This window comes from Carassius auratus, chromosome 19 (assembly GCF_003368295.1).
Source record: "Carassius auratus strain Wakin chromosome 19, ASM336829v1, whole genome shotgun sequence".
In the NCBI taxonomy this organism is placed as follows: Eukaryota; Metazoa; Chordata; class Actinopteri; order Cypriniformes; family Cyprinidae; genus Carassius; species Carassius auratus.
Genome location: NC_039261.1, coordinates 22,055,262 through 22,078,852, shown reverse-complemented (window position 1 = coordinate 22,078,852; position 23,591 = coordinate 22,055,262). Strand labels below are relative to the sequence as shown.

The window sequence follows — 23,591 nt, the reverse complement described above, 5'->3', positions numbered from 1 at the left end:
TCACCAATAACGTGCAGGTCTATCTGCAGTGCGCACCTGGCTGGCCTTCTGTGAGTCACTGCGCTTTTGTGTTTCAGTGGAACACTAGAACCTTATAAAGTCAGTTCAGGTTAACGTGCATACATTAAGTGCACAACAAAAACCTGCTGTTTTTCAACTTCTGACCAGTTTACAATGCGAAAGGAAAATAAATCATAATAAAAACTGTACAAATAGATTAAACGCAATAATATTAACTAATAAAATAAAACTGTAATGTAATATAAGTAAAATAAATGTTATAATAATTAATTTTTTTCTTTACTTTTGCTCCCTCATACACCATTATATATTAATTATACAGAATGTTATCAATTAAGTGAAAAAGGGATAGATTAAATCCTTTTTATTTATTTATTTATTGAAGGCCTATTATTTGTTAATGCCATAATAATAATTTCATAATAAGTGTCATTTCCACAGAAAGATATAAAAACAAAGCAGTTAATTAAATTATTTTTTGTACTTTTAAAACCGAGAACGAAAACCATAATAATATTTTCACTAATTTCAAATACAAATTATATATTTAAAAAAACTCAAAAAAAAAAGAAAAAATCCCTGAAAACAATAATCTTAGTTTTAAAATCCCTATTAAGTTTTTAACAATTTCACAACTTTACAGATATACATCTATTAATTATATTATTTTTACATGTTATTTCCTTAAGTATACTTTCCCTTATATTCTCTTTTTAAATAGCATCTGAATCATTTGGGAAATAAATGTATTATATGCTTTATGCATTATCCTGTTTAATTGGAATGATCACCCAAATTTAAGCACATAATGGATAGCTAATATGTAGTAATTGAATTGAATTGGAATTTCTCAGAAAACGTCACTCATTCAGTCTAGTGACGATCTTTCTGTCTGTTTACAGTGATTATTCTGTGTATCGTCGAGGCTGTTCCTTCTGCTGGCGCTGATCTTCCTGAGGACTCGTGATTCTCATCGCCATCGCTCTTATTCAGGAGACCAGCAAAGTAAATACACACACACACACACACACACACACTTGGGGTTTTACTGTCTCTCTCTCTTAAACATCTCACAGTAGTTATAACCCAAAACTTGCTCAGAAATACACAGACAATAAGTGCTCATCCATTGAATACGTGAAATATTCTCATCATCAATCATGAACACAGAGCAGAATCTAAAACATATCATCATATTTATGTTTGAACTGATTCAAAGAAATACAGTTTTCAGTCTGTAGGAGTTTGACTTGAGTAGTGAGTAAACGTGTGTGGTGTGTGTGTGTGTGTGTTTCCAGGGCGCTGGGTCACATGATGTCAACACTGTTCTATCCCATCATCACGTTTGTGCTGCTGTTGGTGTGTGTGTCGTACTGGGGAATCACAGCGCTGTATCCTTCACACACGAGTGTAAACTGATCTAGACTGAAGCATCTGACAAATCAGTAAATGTAAACAGCCAAGGTGATCTACTGAACATAACCAAACTGAAGCCGAAACAAATGGATCTGCTTCAGATGAATGCATCACCAAACTGTGTTTTTCTCCAGATCCGCAGTCTTATTATTCTACCCCTGAGATACTGAATCGTTCTGAGTTTTTATTTTTGTAGTAATGTTTGTGTATTTTTTGTAGTAATTCTGTTGTGTTTTTGTCATAGTGTATGAGTGTATTGAGTGTGTTGTCATGTTTCATGTGTTGTGAGTCTTTAACCGAGTGTGTGTTCAGATATCTGGCCACATCTGGAGCTCCGGTCTACAAGGTGGTGGCCATGAACACATCACAGGGAGACTGCAGCGTCATACGAGCCAACCAGACCTGCGACCCGGAGGTCACACACACACACACACACTGTATATACAGTATATAAGTTAGTTGTATATGTATGTTTTTTAAAAAGGATTTCCTCTGCTCACCAAGGCTGCATTTATTTTATTCAAAATAATGAATAGAAAGCTCAAAAGAACACAATTTATTTGACATGGAAATCTTTTCTAACATTATATGTTTTTACTGTCACTTTGGATACATTGAATGCACCCTTGCTGAATAAAAGCAATAATAAAAAAAAGAAAAAAACAACAACTTTGGAATAGTTGTATTAAATACAATTTTAATAAATAAAATGACTCATCATACTAAATCATACTTAATGGTGTATTAGTCCATGCTGTCTTGTATTGATTGATTTCATTTTTTTAAACATCTTTCAAAAAATAAAATTAATTAAATTGCGTGGACATTTTTAATCAAAACATTTTTAATCAAATTCACACTTAAATTGTTCTTTTTACATTTCAATGCAAAAAATAATAAATAATGAACAAAAAATGAAAATATGCTTTAAAAGCATGTTGTTTTCTTCTCTTGAGATATGGCATGACTTGTGATCCATGGTCTGGTTTAGACACTGAGATCTCGTCCGCAGTTTTTTGCTCAGCAGAAGCCCTGAGTCTCCATGTAACGTTATGAATAACTGAGATCTGTGCGTCTGTCTCTCTCCACAGACGTTCAACAGTACGCAGTATCCCACGTGTCCGTCTGCGAGCTGCGTCTTCATCAACTATAACTCAGAGGGTTTGTTACAGAGGAACCTCTTCAACCTGCAGATCTATAACGTGTTTGCGTTCCTGTGGTGCGTGAACTTCGTCATCGCTCTGGGACACTGCACACTCGCCGGAGCGTTCGGATCTTATTACTGGGCCTTCACCAAACCAGCAGATATCCCAACATTCCCTCTGATCCAGTCCTTCATGAGAGCGCTGCGGTAAGACACACCAAACACAGCAGGCCACACAGATCAGAGGAGAAATATGGGTTACTGGTGGAAAATAAACTGTGGTTAAGTTCTAACCACAAGACTGGAGGCTCTTCAGATCAAATGACTTTCACAATCTGATTTACTCCTGTATAATGATACAGAAATAAAGATGTACAGTACATTATTTATCTGAAGTGCACTGTAAGAGCGTGTGTTTTGAGAAATCCCTTCATGTCACTGTTGTTTCAGACTCTAGATGGCGCTCATGAGTCCAGCTGTGTTTCTGAATATGTGAATCTATGATTTCTTGATTTGTGTCAGGTATCACGTGGGCTCTCTGGCGTTCGGCGCTCTGATTCTCACGCTGGTGCAGATGGTCCGGATCATTCTGGAGTATCTGGACCACAAGTTCAAAGGTCAGAGGAGATCCTTCTGTCATCTTAAAAAATGAAAGTATTTTTTTCCTATTATATTTAGTGTGTCAGCACTGTAAAAAAACATTTTTAGTATTTACTTGAGAAGCAAAATTACTAAATTCCATGTTATATTTGATTTTCTTTTGTTTTTTTAAGTGTCTTATTTATGAATGTTTAGGTATTCATACTGGAAAACAGATTAAAATATGATGTCTGACATCAAACATCACTGCAAACACAGATATTTGATTCATTTTATTCTGACTCCACACCAGTGTTTATTTAGTACTATTTATATAATATTATAGTTTTTATTAATACTTTGAATATTTACAATTTTTTTTTTAATTTTGTGTTTTCATCATTTGTATTAGTTTTTTATATATATATTATCAGGTTTAGATTTATTTTATATTTCAGATTTAATTAATTAATTTAAAAAGGTAAAAAAAAAAAAAATTTTACATTTCAGTGCTTCACCTTATAAATGTATTTCAGTTGATTACTAAGGGAACAGTTTTTTTTTTTATCTATTACGTTTTTTTTTTTCCGGTTTATTTCAATTAGCAAAATAATAATAATAATAGTTTTAGATTTAGTTCATGATTATAACCCTGCTTTAAAGTGTTTTCAAACACTGTAAGATGTCAAAATGTTTGTCTAGAATCTAGATTGACTTTGACTTTGTTGTTGTAAACAGGCAATATCTACCATCAGTCATGAGTTGATATATCATGTACACTGATCAGATGTTTCACTGAAAACAGGTGTTGAGTGATGAACTGTGTGTGTGTGTGTGTGTGTGTGCAGAGGCTCAGAACCCGTGCACGCGCTTCATCATGTGCTGCCTCAAATGCTGTTTCTGGTGTCTGGAGAAATTCATCAAGTTCATCAACAGGAACGCTTACATCATGGTACACAAACCCTCTCTCACACACACATACAATCATCAGCCGAGAAGAGAGTGAGTGAATAAATGAATAAACGTGAGTGTTTCTCTGGTTTGTAGATCGCTATATACGGGAAGAACTTCTGTGTGTCTGCTAAGAATGCCTTCTCTCTGCTCATGAGGAACATCGTCCGGTGAGAACACAGTCTGCAATCATTCTGCTGTTAATGACTGAAGCATCAGAAAGTGCTCTAAAGCCACTAAAACTAAATATTACTTTCTTCCTCAGAATGTGGTTATTGCAAGTTACAAGCCTGTGATTGCTGCTTTCAGTGTTGCAATTGAGTTTTCACGTCACAGTTTTGCTGTTCTTTGCTTTGGTTGTTTGTTTGTTTTTCTACCATGGAATAAACCTTTTCAAATTTCAGACTTTTTCTCACAAGTGTAAATTTTATAATTGCAAGTTACAAACTCAGATTCACAACTTTACAAAATATAGTTAATGAAATATAAATGTAAATTTTTTATGCGAAATCTATTTTTATGTATTATTTCTAAATGTATTTATTTTTCTATTAAGAGGTAGGTTCAATCAAAATCATGCTAAATTTACAGCAAAACATTTTTTACAATTATTTTTGTGTATTTATTTTAATTTGATATGGAGGTGAAATGGGTGTTCATTTAAAATGTACCTCAATTTTTCTTATCTTATATTATGTAAATGAGTTCATGTACTTTTATTTAGTAATTAGTTATAAAATAGCAAAGATTTTGGTTTCATGCAAAGTTGCATGAGTTTTTTCCCCATCACTGAATAAAAGATGAAAGGTAATTGCGACTTTATATAAGTTAACAACCTTTCATAGTTTTGGGCAAAAGATGAAAAAGTTATTTTTTTATCGTGTGTATCGTCAAGTCACATCTGGTTACAGGAACAGTGTTATAAAGCTGTGAAATTCCTCATGAGGAGGAGATGTGTTGTTTGTGAAGAGCTGACGGTGTTGTTGTTGTGGTCAGGGTGGTGGTGCTGGATAAAGTGACCGATCTGCTGCTGTTCTTCGGGAAGCTGCTGGTGGTCGGTGGAGTCGGTGAGAGATGCTGATGTTCAGACTCTCGTGGGATCTCTGGAGCTTCATGTGTGAGCTGAAGCTGATGACGTCTGCTCTGTTTTCAGGTGTGCTGGCCTTCTTCTTCTTCTCCGGCAGGATTCAGACTCCAGGAACCACGTTTCAAACGGCGGCTCTCAACTACTACTGGATGCCCATCATAGTGAGACTCACATTCACACATCACATCACTGACTCACATTTGATCACAACCTCACTGACATTATGATGTCGTCATCTTTAAATACTCAATTCTGATTGGTCTTTTCTTACATGTATTTTACTATATGTCACATACAGTGATCTTGTGTTCAGCATTGCAGTTACAGACTGAACAACTGAATTTCACCAAACCTGTCAACTATTTCACCCCAAAAATCAAAAAGAAATAAGAAATTATATTTTGCATACTTGTCCTTTTAAAGATATAAAGAATTGTAACTATGACTATTACTTCTGTTGTTGTATTTCTTATAATATCAACAAAAATCAAGCTTTTCTACTACACAGTGATCTTACTATAAACGTAATAAAAAATAAAAATAGCATTTAAATAATTTACTGTAATGCAAATATATAAATTAAATTTTCATGCAAAATTTATGGAAAAAAATATTTTCTTATTTTATTTGTTTGTTTGGTTGGTTGGTTTTTGAGGTTATTATTTTTATGAAGTGCAAAATCTAAATATGTCTCTCATACTCTCTCTTTGAGCATCCTTAATACTAAAACATCTGGAGGTAAACTAGACCTAATAAAGGAACATTATATCTTGCATACATTTTATTTATTTATATCTTTGCATTACAGTACATTTTTAAATGCGATTGTAAAATATGAAAAATATATATTTTTTATTTTTAGGTTAAAATCTAAATATGATATATGATAGATATGAAATATGATAGATCTAAATCTCGATGAAAAACATAGACTTAATAAAATACAAACATTTTGTGTAAAAGTAATTTTTTTTATTTACATTACAGTAAATATTTTTGGAAAATATAATTTTTCAATAATTTAATTATTTTATTTGGTTTTGAGGTGAAATGGGTGTTTTCAAGTTCAAATCTCTCTCTCTCTCTATATATATATAGTATCATACATTTTCCTCTTAAATTCCTTTCACTTCTGTTCTCTGTATTTTGTTGTTTAAGTGTGTTCATGTACTTTAATTCAGAAATTAGCTGTACAGTTGCAAACATTTTGGAATGAGATGTACAGTGGAATCAGACAGTGGCAAATGTTTAGTTTTATAAAGTGTGTGTGTGTGTGTGACAGACGGTGGTGTTCGGTGCGTACATGATCGCTCACGGCTTCTTCAGTGTGTATAACATGGGTGTGGACACACTCTTCCTGTGTTTCTGTGAGTATCACACATATATAACATAACATACTGTGTGTGTGTGTGTGTGTGTGCGTTTCACTGTGTGTTTTGTCGTTCAGTGGAGGATCTGGAGCGTAATGACGGCAGTCCACAGAAACCATACTTCATGTCCAAGAACCTGATGAAGATCCTCAACAAGAAGAACAAAGCGCCCAAGACGGACTGAAGATGAAGACGAGGGTTTCTGACTTCATTCTCTCAAGCACCGTCACTTTCATCCGAAGCGTGAAGATCCCAGTGTATCCATGTACAAATGCTTTTAAACATTTCCTTTTTTTCTTAGACCTGTTACTGAAAATATCTGAGCCTGATCTCAACAGAAACAAGTGTAACTCCTGAAGATTAAGATCACATCCAGACTGCTGGAAACCGTTTTACTGATTTAAAAAAAACTGTTTGTCCAAAGCACATGCAAGAAACTTGGATGAAGATGTCTGTAAGCCAAAGCATTTATTATTAGCTTTATTATCATTCTAGCAATATATTTGGTTCATGCTTTTAATATGTGAGATGTGCAGAGTGAGGATGTATTACAGTACTGTACAAATGACTGTTTTTGGTGCAGATTAATAACTGAAGATCTGTTCTTTCTAGACTGCTGAACGTTTTTAAAGCTGTAATGTCTGACACTCCATAAACCTGAAGGAAAGCCAGTTTGAAGTGTTTTTATAGTTGCAGTAGTGCATGCTCTTTTTTTCCATTTTTATATGATTTTCTGCTCAGTTATGTGATTGTGTAAACTGGAAATTAACAGAGAATATTTATTTTAAGACATATACATTTAATAAAAAATGCTGTATATTAGTGAGTGCTTGTTTTCAATACAAACTGATACTGATGAAAAATAACTAAAGCAAGCCTTCATTTATTTTCTAGTTTTGTTTAGAAACAGAAAGAGTAAGAAATTAAACTGCCTTAAATACACATTATAGTTTGGTTTGGTCCTGAATACTTCCTTCAACTATAAACCAGCAGAACCAGTTTCAGTGGTCATGAAGTCACCCGACTGTTAAAACCGGACCATAATCGCTCAAGGCTGCAGTTATAATATAACTTATCTGCTTTTCTAGTGTGTGTGTCACATGACCTTATCCTGACATCAGCTTAAGTACAATACATCATATCAAGAGTATTAGTATTATTTTCATACACACACACACACACACTCTCTCACGCAATCTCTCTCTCTCACACACACACACACACACCAAATGCAAACATCTCACCGATTGTATTAAATATTTATTTCTCAAGTGCCAGAAAACAGGCCACACCCACTTTATTTTCTGCCGCATATGCACAGTAATTATATGCAATTTATCTACCAAAGGAATTTTTATGCCGATAAAGACTTGTTAAAAACATAATTAACCAGCGATACGCCAAAAGTAAAGAGACAAACAAGAGCCATTTCAACTAAAGCCACCCAAAATCATCCGCAATCAACAGATTCTGGGCATAAACCCCGCCCACTTTATGTCCAGTAGCTGTCAATCAACATGACCCCTGCTGTGACACTACACACGTGGGCGTGGTCACCGGAGGTTCAAACCAGCCAATCACATTGCAGAGAGAGGAAATCCACAGAAATGTTCTTGTTCACAGATTGTTTGTTACAATGACAAACGGTTAAAACCGACGGGAAACCGTCACCTCCCGGCTGTCAATCAAACGTCACAGCCAATGACAGAGAGACGCTTGAAAACATCATCTACAATATCCATATATATATACACACATATATACACACTCACATACACACCGCAGCTCACGCTCACAACACTCGCTCCTGTGAGAACTCTGAAGGTGTGTGAAAATTAAACTCACTTTTAAAAATTGTTCTAACATTCTTGATTATACTCTTTCAGGATATGACAACAATTTGATCTCGACTGAATGCACAGTGAATTTTCCACCCACTGTCTTGTGTATCAGGTGATTAATAATAACAGTTGTGACGTACGGTGTGTGTCTGCTGTACACAACACACACACAGCAGCTAGAACTGTTGTGGAAACACTTCCTGAACAGACCTGACCGGAGCTCGTCCTGACCTGAACGTCTAACCCAGGACTGGCCTCGGCGTCTGATCACCATTAGCTTATGACTTTAGGACATTCCTTCAAACCAAATCTCACAGAAAACATTATAATAAAGTGTGGATCTCAAAAAAATCTCATATTTCAGCTCATATTTCACTCCAAAAGAAATGACAAACCTTAATGCACAATAATTCTCATTGCGTCTGTATTGATTTTGATGTGAAATATGCTGTTCATCCGCTCCTGTAGTGTTTAATCATTAATACTGTCTCTCTCAACACCGATGTGTGTGTGAGTGTATGTGTGTGTGTGTGAGACGCAGACAGCTGATCTCCTGAAAGCACGTCACACGCTCAGCAGCCAGAAGAAGAAGATGATGGCCAGGAAGAGGAAGAGCGAGTCCTGCCAGTTGTTGCCGTTGTTGGGGATGCCGTCGGCTTGAAGATCTCCTCCGTAATGAGGATCTGATGAGATCAAGTCACGGCTTTAAAAACGAACATTCAGAAGACCTGACATGATCTTCACGCCTTCACGCATTCGAATAATCAAATATTAATATTGATGAAGACAAACAGCAGCACTGACCTCGTCTTTGAAAAGGGTCGTTGGTGTTAAAGACTGTGGTGAAAAAGCCAAACGGAAAAGCCCCGATTCCAAAAGACATGTGAAACCCTGTGTCACCAAAACCCTGAAACACCTGCGGACAGACACGATGACATCATATGATCACATGACTCATAATCACAGATAAAGGAGTGTTGTTCAGAAGGACAGACACAGACACTCACTCCTCTGCTCTCTGGTTCTGTCCGCTGACCCTGGGGTCGAGGTGGGGTTTTCAATCTGTAACACACAGACACAAATCAGACAATTCTCTTCAACTGAAAATGAGTGAAACCATCAAGCTGAAGGTCTTCATGTCTCCACGCAGCATTCTATCAAAAAAGTTTGATTGTGTAACATTTGAAAATTATAATAATAATAATATACAACCATACTTAAATTATCATAAACAAAGATGTAATCACAAAATTTTGGCCAAATTGTGCATACGAGTATTATTGTAGTATATATTATTAGTTTTTATTAATATTTTAAATAGCTTTTATTTTAATATTTTCACTTTTCAATTTTAATATGACTTTTTAGGTGTAATTAATATTTTGCTCAGTTTTAGTTTTTATTTCCATTTAGTAATTTTAATGCTTCAACAGTTCATTGGCAAAATTACATTTTTAATTTTAATTTAGTTTAATTAACATTGTTTTATATATATATTATATATTATATATTTATATATATATTAACAATTAATAATAGTAATATATATATATATATATCAAAAAAATAAAAAAACTACACCTAAAAAAAAAAAAAAAAAAGCCTGTTACATGCCTTGTTATTTTACTGGGGAGCCAAAATATTTTGAAACAAATATCAAATATGGATTGACATGTAAAAATAAATCAAAATGCAAATGAAATCAAGTGTAACTCACTATTCTAATTCTATTCTTTAAAAAAATCTAACTACCTTTCTAATCTTTTTGTATTCTATTTTCTTTTCATTTATTATGCAATTATATATGTATGTGTGTGTGTGTGTGTGTGTGTAATGACCTCTAACTAGCTTGCTCTATTCTTTTTTTTTATTATTCTATCTGTTTTCTTTTTATTTATTATATTAGTTCAAATCCCATGCTACGTGTACTGTGTTAACCTAACTGAGACTTATATATAGATATATCATTGCTCTTTTTGTTGTTTTTGATTGCTTCCACTGTCTTCATCTGTAAGTCGCTTTGGATAAAAGCATCTGCTAAATGAATAAATGTAATGTAAATGTAAAGTGTACCTGGGGTCTTCCTGGGTGGTGCTGCCGCGGCCGTACAGAGGGATGACTTTATCTCGACTGATTCCTGCTTTACACACGGGACACTGCTGTCTGCTGGGACGCGTCTCCAGCCACTGAAACAGAAGAGACAAACAGAGAGATAAACAGATCATTCTCTCACGGCCACTGGACTGCATTTACTTCATCAAAAATACAGTCAAAACTGAATATTATTACAATATAAAATAACTGTTTACTATGTGAATATATATTAAAATATAATTTATTCCTATGATCAAAGCTGTATTTAACATCATTACTCTAGTCTTTAGTGTCACATGATCTTCAGATATAACATACAAAAACACATTGAAAAAAAATAACTTTTGAAACATTATAAATGCCTTTGTGTTACTTTTGATCAACTTAATGCATCCTTGATAATGTTTATATTCCTTATTACTTTGACAGATTATAAAAGTATGAGTTCTCCATCTTTCTACTGTACATTACAATCATTTAATATCTGATTTTACATGTAAGCATGTAATTACACTGTGCATGAACAGCTATATAATAATGTATAATGTCATTAGACATATTTAGACCCTCAGATACTGACCTGATGAAGACATGGCCAGCTGCACGAGGAGCAGACCAACCAGGAGAAAGAGAAAGGGGGGGGGGAAATAATGTAAATACATAAATCATTTCTGTTTCTGTTATATAATTCATGGTTAGAAAACTCTTTCAGGAGCATCTGGCAAAATACATCCACCCATCACATGTCCATAAATCATAAATCTGCATATTTCTCTGAATTACTTCAGCATGAAAATTAAATACAGAAAGTTTTGAACATGAAATATGGTGAATCTCAGGAATCCTGTGGAGTATGTCTAAAATATATTCACCTAAAAAATAAGATACATTTAGAAAATTCGTAAAGTTATTTTTTTTTAGTTAAGTTATATTATGACTTCATTCACTGTGATATTTTTCCATGGCAATTAATTACTTAACAATTAATTAAACATTCCCTCATTTCAGTACTTATTGCTACTGACCTATATTCCATAATAATTTATGGAATAAATGTTTGTAATCATCATGAAAATACTTTCATAAGATGGTTCACTTTTAAACATTTTCAAGTTTAAAAAAATAAAATAAACATTTTATATAATTTCAGAAAACTGATAGGTTTACTTCACCATTTTTCCCATCACACACTTTTTCAGAAAAATCATGTTCAAATGTAACAAAATATGATCATCCAGCCTCTGATGAACGTTTGTTTGTTCATCTCTCAATCATCATTGTATTGTAAAGCATTAGGCCTATATGCTTTATGCCATTTCTCACTGTATTGATGTTGATTTTGAGGTGAAACAGACAGACCATGTTTTATAGAGATTCACTCCATATCTCAGAGTTAAAGTTCAAAACTTTCATGTTAGGTGTACAAGTCATGTCAGCCTTTTTAAGTGTCTAAAACATAACTCAATCTAAACTAATATTATAAACAATAAAACAGGAAGCATTTGTGCTGCTGATCCTGATGGGTTTGTTCCCCAAATACTAAACACCCAACAGACGTTTGTCATGCACACAATCACAAACACAGTCCAAAACATCTGCACAGCTACAAAACAAACACACGTCTGACATGAACACACACACACACACAGGCTCAGTGTTATGTGTGCATCTATTCTTACTCCTCCATTATGGCCTCAATCCTTCCCTAGAGTCTAATCTCTCATTAACCCCATAATCTCCCGCTAACGGCACAGATACTACACAAAACACACTCTGATGAAACTGTTTAACAAAAAACAAGCTGCTTTAATCAAATTCACTCATCAGACACACATGCAGTGACTTCTATCTGTGTGGGACACGTCTTAACAGATCTTTCTGATTTCTATCTGAGGATAAAAACTTTGCTGACAAACCTGTTGCATGCAGTCTGCTTCATCTGACTGACAGTTTAGACTTTTTAGCACGTAAAATATTAGGAAAATCATGTTCAAATTAATCAAATATGATCATCAGGCTTTTGAGGAATATTTAAGTTCATCCCTTAATTATCATTGTATTATATGGTTTAATCATAAAACTAGACATTTAAATATCTTACTAAGAAATATCATTGGAGATATAAAGTGTAAACTGATATTTTATGTACGTAACTTAAAAGACCTGTTATAAACTGTATATAATGAATATAAACATGTTGTATATAAAAATTGTATACTGTATATAAACTGTTATAAAGAGCTCACTGATTTACATTACAAGGCAAGCTATCAAGACATCTTTCTTTGAAACAGGTATTTTTTTTATCTCCATGTTATCACTATATGACATTACATGAGTCATAGACACATGATGTACACTACCAAATGTAACACACATTATGTTACTACTGTAAAATAATTGAAAAGTAACGCAGGAGCTAGTTCAGAATATTCAGAGAATATTTACTATGGTAACAAATAACTGAAGTAATGTCCTTTGTGCTTACAAAGAGTAACGTTACTGTGTTCAGTACTCTTTGTTCAGTACTCAATATATAAAGGTATGTAACAGTAACTATAGTAATTATGTTTTTTTTATTCAATATTATCACGCTAAAATAAGGATTGAAAATGAGAGAGATTCTTTCCTGTCAACATGTCAAGCTGTCAATCAATTATTGTTTTGTTTTTCTTCTCTGAAATGTTGTGCTTGTATTGCTGCAGTTGTACGTGAGTAAATAACAAATAGTAGGCGAAACTAACCTTGGTAGTCTTTCTTGTATCAAACTGTCAGTTATTTAGTCACTGTCATCTGTGTGTGTTTTAATGCTCAGCACTCACTCATACTGTTATGATACTGGAGGGGATCGATTATCGATAGGTTGTACCAGAACAGATGTCCGCAGAGGCTGATGACCGCGTCTTTCGCGGTGTCCAGGCAGATGTTGCACTCGAAGGTGGCTCGATCTCTGTCCCTCTCGCCTTCCGCGCCTTCCCCCGACCCTGCCCCGCCTCCGCTGCCCGGGACTCCCGCTCCTCTGGCGGCCGCGCCGTCACTCGAGCTCCGTTGCTGCTCTGCGGCCTCCATCCTCTCACGCTCGCACTCCACTGCGCGTACTGTCCTGCGTTGCGTATCACTCTCGCGCGCACGTGACGACACGCTATTCACAAGCCCCTCCCACTTCGAGAGAACACCTTTTGCGCTGAGTGGGCGGGGTTTGAGCGAGTGTTGTTGGAAACACGTGACTAAATAGTTTTAGCCAGAGCCTAGCCCTTAGAAGTTATAAAAACAAAACAAAGAGAAATAAAACGTATACAAAGATACAAATGTATAACAAAAATAAATAGCCTAAATGAAGAGTTACACCGCCACATAAGATAAATATAGAGATAGCGTTTTCACTTATTTAGGATTAACAAAACTTTATTTAGTTTCCATATACTGTCAACTTTAAATAAAGAACAGATAGATTTACAGCCAGTACATTTTGTCCAGGTATGCGAAATTTTGATAGCAGGAAACTCAAATGAATTATGTTTTCCTATGCTCTAAAACAGTTGGATTGTTTATTGTACCCAATATCTGGGTTAAACAAAGAACACTGCATCTCTTGTTGGGTTATTCTTAACTTGTATTGGGTTATTTCTATATGAATGCCACCAGTTGGGTTCAAATTGTACATTTCAGCAGTTGATCGGTGCAACTGACAGAAGATAAAGTGATAAGTTAATACATCTCTGGCTATGCAGATCTCAAGTACAAACCTGTTTTATACAGTCTATGATACAAACATGGACTAAAAGTAAACACAAAGCTTCATGAGTTTCGTAAATGTTCACAGAATGCACAGAATCATGCTGCCCTCTGCTGCTTACAAGAAATCAGAAATCAATCTATAATCACTGCTCCATTTATAAAAGCACTTGAATAAACTGAAAAACACACCAACTCTTACTTTAATAACTGCTGTAAGATCCACACTGAATCATTCTTTGAATAAGGACATCACAATTTTACAATAACCAGACATTTTTTTTCATGACAATGGGAACCCCGAGTCTGTAAACGAATCCAAAGAGCATAAAAGTTGCTTTGGATAAAAGTGTCAGCTAAATTATTACATTTAAATGTATATAACAACATTGAAGTAACACACATAATTCTCAAAATACTTTGTTTCATTATGGTCTTATATGCAACAAAAAATCTAATTTCAAATGAATGATACCAGTACAATGGCAATATTTTATCTTGAATAAAAAACGGTAAGGTTGACACAATGAAGGGGTTTTATTTCATGCTACAGAATGACACTGTCTCCATTTATGCTTCCTGACCACACATGCCTATATGGATCATCCAGTTTCTGACCTATTTATATAGTGGACACTGTGTGGATGTTGTGGAAAGTGAATATAAAGCACATATAAAGCTTTTGACATCCATGATGGAAAATCATCAAAACAGCCCATGAGATACCACTTGATCTTCTAGCTGGAGTCACTGTTGTTCTTTCTTTCAAGAGCTAAAAAAACCCAAAGGTTTTAACATAACCTACATTTAAAATGTAGACTAGTTACATCGTAAATGTTTAATTTTTTATATTTTGTTTGAATGACCAATTATTACCAAGATCTGGCATTGAAATGGTCTGGGATCTGCAGTACACTGAAACACAGAATGTGAAACTGCATCTTTAAAAGCAATACAAATACTGCAAATATTAACTCTTTGTTTCTCACAACACTGAGCTCCGTGTGATCTGAAGAGAAAGTATAAATCTTACTTTGCAGTGGTAACAAGAGTGTATTCCTAGTCACAGTTTTCTGATCTGAATCTTCTCTCTCCATGGCTAAAAAACAACAACAAAATGTTGTTTTCACATCCAGTGGCTGTTTGATTAAAAATAAAAACTTTAAAACCCATCTAACTCACCAAAATCAGGCAGAGAGATGTTTTTAGAGCCTATAGCCCCTGAAAAGTAATCGCAGCACAGGTTTCAGACTCTGAGTGAGTGATGATAATTCAGATGAATGAACTGAGATTTTCTGACCTCGAGCTGCTGTAGGAGCTGCTGCTGGAGTCTCTTCAGCTTCACAAAGACTTTGAGTTTCATGAAGCTCCTCAGCTGAAAGACACAGAGAAGAACCATTAATGAATCGGGCCTGAAAAACATCTGAACAAGTGTTTGAAGCAGCGTGAGGCAGAAGTGTAGAAACACTGTTAGTGTGTGTATAGTGTCTGTTCAGGACCTACTCAGAACCACCTTCAGACTGTCATCTGATGCAGCATTTAAAGCTGGAGCCAAACTTGAACACTTTTCTTGTCCTGATGGAGAGTTCAGAAGAAATAAAGTTTTTTTTTTTTTTTTTTTGTACAGATTGTTATTGAACGTTAATGCATTTCATCCTGGACACAGTGATGTGGTACAGTGTCAGTAAAGAAGTTTTAGCTTCTTGAGCAATTCACACTCACTTTTTTCCAGATCTGGTGTTTTCATAATCACACGAAATTCTAAATAACACAGATGTTCAGCCTCCCCATCTCAGCTCGTTTATATTTAATCCAAAGCAATATTCATCGTATATAGATTTTGTCTTTGATAAAAGCATTAATGTCTGAGGAATGACTTTGAGTGGTGAATAATTCACTTTCAAGAACAAGAAATTAATTCAAATTTAAAGGAACACTCCGCTATTTTCTAAAAACAGGCTCATTTTCCAACTCCCCTAGAGTTAAACAGTTAAGTTTAGCTGTTTTCTAACTCATTCAGCCGATCTCCAGGTCTAACTGTAGCACTTTTAGCTGCAGTTTAGCATAGATCATTGAATCCGATTAGACCGTTAGCATCGCGCTCAAAAAGGACCAAAGACTTTTCATATTTTTCCTGTTTAAAACATGGCTCTTCTGTAGTTACATTATGTTCTAAAACCAACAGATCGGCTGAATGGATTAGAAAATGATGAGTTAGAAAATTAACCTATTTTCAAAATTTATGGAGTGAAGAAAAACAATATGAACAAGAACAGTTGACGATGAATGATATGTAATACGGGGTGCCGAAATACAATCGGATAAACTGGCAGTCAGCGGGCTTCACAAACCAAAACAGAGACTTGCATTCCGGCCCGTAATGAATATTTTCAAAGGAGAATAACTGACTATAGCATTGTTTTTCATATAAACAATTAAGTTAACTTAGCATGTTTCTTAAATATCGCAAACATATGATGCTATTTTTATGCTTTAGTAGAGTCGAAAACGTACATTCAGCACCTTTAAGAGACATATGGAAATATGTGTATTTTATTAAATAACTTTTAAAAGTGTCAGACTCACTCAACAGTTTCACGTGTGATGGTGTCTTCAGGGTTTTCTGCTTCTCTGAAATTATAAACAAAAAACAAAGACAGTCATTCTCCTCTTTTAATCATATTTATGACTTTATTATACTTAAATAATACTCACTTGGATGTTTAATATATTTGATCAGTTGATAAGTTGTGAGAACAATGACGGAAGCAACAATCAAACTGATTAAAGTTACAAAGCCCAACAGGCGTCCGACTGTCACAGAACAAAAATACATTATTCATAGAGTTAGATTAGGATTAATTGAACAAATTCAAATCTAACACTAATAATGAAGTGATCTTAGACCATGAGACCATAGTTAATCATTAGAAACAAATACTAAAGTGTCCATGGTTAACACAAGGACTACTTAATGCATGTAAAAAGAAAAATAATTTATACAAACAATTTATGATTCAAAAAACAAAAGAATCTGAAGAACGGTATAAAGTATACAAGAATAAACTGATAACTATTGTACGAAATAGCAAGAAATTATACTATGAAAATAAATTAAATGAGAATAAAAGTAATATTAAAGGAATTTGGAATATACTGAACAAATTGTTAAGAGACAATCGTTCAATCAACGCATACCCTGACTATTTTATAGATAATGACACTGAAAACTATATGAAAAACATTGTCAATAAGTTTAATGATTTCTTTATAAATGTTGGTCCTGAATTAGCGGCAAAAATCCCAGCAAGCAGTAATAACATAATGGTGGATTCAGCTATAGAAAGGAACCCTCAAACCATCTTCCTCTCTGACGTGAGTGAGACTGAAATCATAACTATTGTGAATAAATGTAATAATAAATCCTCTATGGACTATTTGGATATAAATATGAGATTAATAAAAAGAATAATTGATAATATTGTGAAACCCTTAACACATATATGTAATGCCTCATTCCAAACTGGAACTTTCCCAGACAAAATGAAAATAGCAAAAGTGTTACCACTATTTAAAAATGGAAGTAAACATATATTTACAAATTATAGGCCTGTCTCTCTGCTGCCACAGTTCTCAAAAATATTGGAGAAAATGTTCTATAGCAGACTGGATACATTTATTGCGAAGCATGAGTTAATTAACGAGGGGCAATATGGATTTAGACCCAAAAGATCAACCACTATGGCTATTATTGATGCTGTGGAAGAAATCACCAGTGCTGTAGACAGCAAAAAACATGCTGTTGGAATCTTTATAGACCTAAGGAAAGCATTTGATACCATCAATCATTCTATCATTGTACAAAAAGTAGAAAAATACGGTATTCGGGGAGTAGCTGGGAACTGGATTAAAAGCTATTTAGATGAGAGACAACAATTTGTTAAAATGGGGGACACTGAATCAAAATGTATGAGCATTGTTTGTGGGCTGCCTCAAGGGTCTATACTGGCTCCCTTGCTATTCAACTTATATATTAATGATATATTTAAAGTATCAGATTTATTAAAAATTGTATTATTTGCTGATGATACCAACTTATTTTATTCCAACGATAACTATAATAGACTTATAAAGGATGTTAATCAGGAATTAGCCAAATTTAAAACATGGCTGGATTTAAACAAATTGTCACTCAATCTAAGTAAAACAAAAATGATTATTTTTGGCAATTATAAGGAAACTCCGGAACTACTGATACGTATAAATGGTATTGAAATAGAAAAAGTAACAGAAATTAAATTCTTGGGAATCACAATAGACAACAAATTGAGCTGGAAATCACACATTGGACACATACAAAGGAAGATATCAAAAAATATTGCAATCATAAACAAAGCTAAGTACGTTTTAAATTACAAGGCGCTGTATATATTGTATTCCAGTCTGATTTTGTCATACTTAACGTATGGAATTGAGGTCTGGGGTAATAATTATAAGAGTTCCCTGCATTCCCTTGTAACTCTCCAAAAACGAGCAATCAGAGTTATTCATAAGGTAGGATACCAAGAACATACAAATATACTGTTTTTACAAAGTAATATGCTTAAATTCATGGACTTAGTCGTTTTTTATACTGCACAATTAATGTATAAAGCAAATTGGATCCTACTTCCTGCAAATATTCAAAAACTATTCATAAAAAGAGATAGCTGTTACAATTTGAGAGGTTATGGTCATTTTAAAGTACCGGCTTTCAGAACGACGAAGAAAAGTATGTGTGTGTCTGTGTGTGGTGCCAGGCTCTGGAATAACCTGAGAGCCCAACTCAAGCAGTGCCCATTCATTTATCAATTTAAATCAAAGTATAAACAAGTTATACTGTCTAAGTACAGGACAGAAGAATGTCCTTAGGTGTAGAAATGGAATTAGCTGCAGAGCAATCTATTTATGTTGTATTTTTTTGACTGACAAACTAAAAAGATAATATAAGTTAATCAAGATAATATAATTAAACTATTTATAATTATAAACAATTGTGGCCAGTAAATGTATTGAACTCATAACAAGTAAGGAACAAAAGATCAAATTAAAAGATTGGTGACTAGCTAGTTGTTACCGGCAATGAGGTGTTTTTTTTTTTTTTTTTTTTTTTTGTGTGTTTTTTTTGTACTTATTGAAGATTCTTCTTTTTGGAATTAGCAGAATGATTGTGAGTTAATATTGTTGATTGTACTGTCACTGGAATAGGACAACACTAATATGTGGCAACTGTCTTATCGATTATAGTAGATACCTATGGTTTAAATGTAAAAAAAAAGGGGGTAGGCGTCAATAAGCTTAAGCTTCTGCCTACTCCTTTTGAGCATCAGATCCACGGTTTTATTTATTTGTTTTAATGTACTTGATCATCTGCGCATGTATCCTTTTTGGTTTCGCCTGTTGTGTTGAGGATTGTTAGTTGTTACTATGTTGATTTTGTGGAATTCTGATGCCCAAATAAAAACAGATGATGATGATGATTCCAACAACATTCAAACAAGCTAATTTTACATGAAGAACACAATAGTAAAACTGGGACTATAGTACCGTCAACTAAATAGGCAACTTCTGGCAGAATCCATTCATCCACCACACACTGATAGCATGAACTTTCAGACGGCAGGATCTGCGGGCTCTTCTTCAGCTGAAAGGATCCATCTGTGTTTGGTCTGATTTCACTTGAGTTCAGCCGTTCATCAGGTAACGGCGTCTGATCATGTCTGATCTCCATCTGCACATGTTTACGGTTGAAGACCGAGGGCAAACACACCAGAACCTGCTGCTCTGATGATCCAGATGCTTTTACAGAGAAGTAAACTTCAGGACGAGCTGCAGGACACACAGACAGACACACAGATGAACTGAATTAATTTATTGGTAATTGATATATAATGGACACTTCCTGTTGCCTCATGTTGCATTGGCATAAAGTCTATTTCACAGCTGATTTCAGACAGGTTGAAACTGGCATGTAGAGTACTGTGGAACATTTAAGTCTCTAGCACATTAGATGCTTCACAAAAACTTTTAAGCCAGTTTTCTTATCTTTTGCTTTTACATTTCCAACCATTCATTTTGCAAATATGAATGATATTAGATTTGTGTATGAACAAGGAGCACTACAACAGACCTGGGCTGCGTTCAGCCCCGACAAAACGTTGCACAACGTTTTTTAAACAGAAATGGTGATGCGTTGAACACACTGTTCTGATGACGCAAGAGTTGCAACTATGGCAGCTGAGAAGGCCATTCTTTGAAGAAAAAAAAGGCCATTCTTTGGTTTCTTTGTGAAGAATCTTCGGAGCCATCTATTTAGCCTCACATACTGACTTTATTTGTAGTTCATACAGTTTTAATACCCTGTATTTTCTTTCTAATTTTTAGAAAAAGCACTTAATTACCATTGTTTATTTCTATACCAAATGTCATACACTTGCAATGAAGCTAAAAATATAAACAACTACATCATTATGTTGATATCCTTTATTTTTACAATAAAACTTACGACAAACATGTCTTCTAATATCCTCAGTTATTGCGTATACCGAGCTGCAACGAACACATTTGTACATTATTTTCCTTGAAGCCATTGTGCGAGTTCACTTTAATACCGCGTGCTTTATATACATGTTGCTGCTGATTGGACCGCAGTTCTGACACCCCCACCAAACAAGAGAAAACGCATCTCAAACCCCGTTGCAAACCGGTGCACACCGTTTCAAGGAAACATGACGTTCAATCCGGAAACCATAGCAAAACGTTGCGCACCGTTTTGAACTTGAACATGCCCCTGATCTCACTCTCAGCCAGTCTGATATTACATTATAGGACAGAAGCAAAAGGTGACACACAGGCCAAAAATAAATTTAGCAGCAATCAACACCTTACAGACCCTGGAGTATTAAACAAAGCAATACTTGTGTATTGTATATATTTCAGAGAAATATCAGCTTTAATTTTTTCACATTTTGATAGAGGGCACTATATGTATTTAATTTATATTATTTAAAAAAAAAATGCTACTGAAATTGACCCAGGCCTGTTATTGGCAGCTGAACTCCCAATAAGAGTAAAATGTGTCTGGTGCTTTTTGAGTCTGTGCACAGCCCCCTCCACTGAAGACTCTTCTTAAAATTCCTAACATTAGAATCCAGTAGCTCAGTTATTTTCAACAAGACTTATTTAGTTAAACCTGATTTATACTTATTTGTGAATCTGTCACAAGCTTTACAAAGAGACTTGACCTGACACTGAAGGGTAGGTAAGTGAAAAAAATGAAGGGTCAGTGGGTTGGAACCACTCTAATGTGACTAAAACTAGTAAACTGACAGCAAAATAAATTAAATAAATTCAGCTGATGTTAACTTTCCTACAGATTCTTTTGTCTGAGTGGAAGTGTTACAAACTCACATTCCTTGATTAACCTTTCCTCTCGTTGAAGGTCAATGAAGCTGGTTAATGTCTCTAAACATTTCTTCTCCAGGCTGGAAACTGGAACTAAAGGTATCCAGTCCATAGAGAGGGTAAATTTCGAGTTCTGTCCATCATAGGCATATTCATCAGTGCCTTGAAGAAATATTACTGAACCATTAGAGTGACATTCAGCTGCACAGCCGTGTGTCCACTGAAGAACATGAAGATCTAGAGAAAAAACACATTAGAAGACAAAAATCACTGTGATATGTTTAAGGTAGAGCAAGTATATGTAATTTTGTTGTAGTTGTTGAAATAACAGTTTCAGAGTCGTTTGGATCCTACATTGATATATTATAAGGCGAATGGCTCCTGTTTGTTTCCTGCAAAGTTTGGTGAGCAGGTATGAAATTCCAAGAAAACTGGATTGTTTTACAGCAGCAACAAAAACAAGTGTATGGTTATCCACTGTAATTATTAAAGTGAGATATTTATCACAGTAAATTCTACTTTACTGTAGAGGGTTCAAAAATCACAAGACTAAACAACTGCTTTAAAAGTAATTTTTTTCTTTCAAACAAAGTTATCCAGGATTCTATACAGTATATGACACTACCATTCAAAGGAATACTCCACAAGGAACATCAGTGACAGTAGTGTGGCGCTATATGTGTAATACAGAAAACATATTTCTGAAATGAGGAAGAGAAACATGTTACAACAAGAAAAGAAAAGAAAAATCACCATGTCGCAAAGTAAATGATATGTCCAAAGTTTAAACCTAAACCTGAGCAACTCAAAGATAAACGCATGAAACATTACTAAACCTCTGAGCATATTTTTTTTTTTCAAAAAGGATCATTTTGCCAATAGGAATACTATCTTTACAATCTAATGCAGACACAAGGTAATGCAATGAATGTACAGTAAGAACATAAGACAAGCTGAATAAAAGAGTTTTCTTACCACTCTGAGAGGGGAAAACAGATAAAATCAGGAAGAGAACTGTGACTGAAGCCATTATCTTAAAGTTTCAGAATGAAACTACTAAACCACAACGTCCCCTTTCATTCGTGAGACAGACTTAGCCAATAATGATGAGGTAAATGCATGGATTGTACAAAAACATGGACGTAGGGTCCGTGACGTCACCCATGGATTTCAGAAAGTGGGCGGAGCCAGTCGTCGCCATCACCGTGCGTCACTCCTGGATAATCAAAAATAAACTCATTAAAAAAAAATTCATCCCCTCACAATAATTGAGGGCAAACTTAGCTATAAAGACCAAAATACATTTTTGAAGTAGGCTGTAAACTTTTTTTTTTTTTCTGTTGTAAAGTTGGGTGTTTAACATGGGGAGTAGGGGTGTAACGATTCACTCGTTTTCTCGATGCATTGATTACAATCCCTGTCGATTCATATGCATCGATCTTGAAACATGATTTTTGAATCGTGAATCGCCGATCTTGGACAGTAATCGATTCAAAATGCTAAGAATCGAATGAATCGCGATTTCTAGAGTGATTCAATGCTTTAAAAATGTATACACATTAAATTACACGCACAAATTAATGGAGACTAGTGATGGGAAGTTCGGATCATTTTACCGACTCGGACTTTTGAGTCTCGTTCAGCAAAATGAACGAATCTTTTTTCGAGTCATTTCTTTCATTTCGTTCATTTTAGCAAAATGTTATTAAAATATTAAGTGCTACCTCCCCAACACATCTAGTACTTACGCAAAGATGATCACACGACAAACAATACAAAAATAAAATGCTATGAGATAAAGAAAAAAATACTCATTCTTTACCTGGGTCTTCAGTCTGTGATTAGCTCATCTCACCTCTTATCTGACAAGAAGTCTTCGGGTTTAAGTCATTCCTTAATCACGTGACAGC

At 34.7% G+C, this 23,591-nt stretch overlaps 3 protein-coding genes across 6 annotated transcripts; 1 reads left to right on the top strand and 2 right to left on the bottom strand.

Moving 5' to 3' along the window:
- Positions 1–1,313: 1,313 nt before the first annotated feature.
- LOC113119835 (choline transporter-like protein 4) lies at positions 1,314–7,390 on the top strand. Its single transcript, XM_026289509.1, has 10 exons — positions 1,314–1,412; positions 1,750–1,852; positions 2,529–2,788; positions 3,104–3,198; positions 4,009–4,112; positions 4,208–4,281; positions 5,108–5,178; positions 5,265–5,359; positions 6,481–6,565; positions 6,646–7,390. The coding sequence occupies exons 1-10, from the start codon at positions 1,333–1,335 to the stop codon at positions 6,750–6,752; spliced, it is 1,074 nt and encodes a 357-aa protein (XP_026145294.1). The 5' UTR covers positions 1,314–1,332; the 3' UTR covers positions 6,753–7,390.
- Positions 7,391–7,813: 423 nt separating this feature from the next.
- LOC113119836 (E3 ubiquitin-protein ligase RNF5-like) lies at positions 7,814–13,646 on the bottom strand. Its single transcript, XM_026289511.1, has 6 exons — positions 13,373–13,646; positions 11,084–11,102; positions 10,483–10,595; positions 9,417–9,471; positions 9,214–9,325; positions 7,814–9,092 (listed from the first exon to the last, which is right to left on the bottom strand). Exons 1-6 carry the CDS (start codon positions 13,570–13,572, stop codon positions 8,974–8,976), a joined length of 618 nt encoding a protein of 205 aa, XP_026145296.1. The 5' UTR covers positions 13,573–13,646; the 3' UTR covers positions 7,814–8,973.
- Positions 13,647–13,898: 252 nt separating this feature from the next.
- Positions 13,899–23,591, bottom strand: LOC113119833 (uncharacterized). Of its 4 annotated transcripts, XM_026289507.1 has the most exons (12): positions 23,504–23,560; positions 22,657–22,897; positions 21,688–21,918; positions 19,825–20,106; positions 16,954–17,052; positions 16,825–16,869; positions 15,742–15,813; positions 15,539–15,613; positions 15,421–15,459; positions 15,272–15,337; positions 15,115–15,153; positions 13,899–15,010 (listed from the first exon to the last, which is right to left on the bottom strand). In XM_026289507.1, the coding sequence occupies exons 2-12, from the start codon at positions 22,709–22,711 to the stop codon at positions 14,976–14,978; spliced, it is 1,038 nt and encodes a 345-aa protein (XP_026145292.1). In that variant the 5' UTR covers positions 22,712–22,897; positions 23,504–23,560; the 3' UTR covers positions 13,899–14,975. The 4 variants fall into 4 exon arrangements, with proteins under 4 accessions (XP_026145292.1, XP_026145291.1, XP_026145290.1 ...); XM_026289506.1 differs by having other exon boundaries at positions 13,899–15,153; positions 23,537–23,591; XM_026289505.1 differs by having other exon boundaries at positions 13,899–15,153.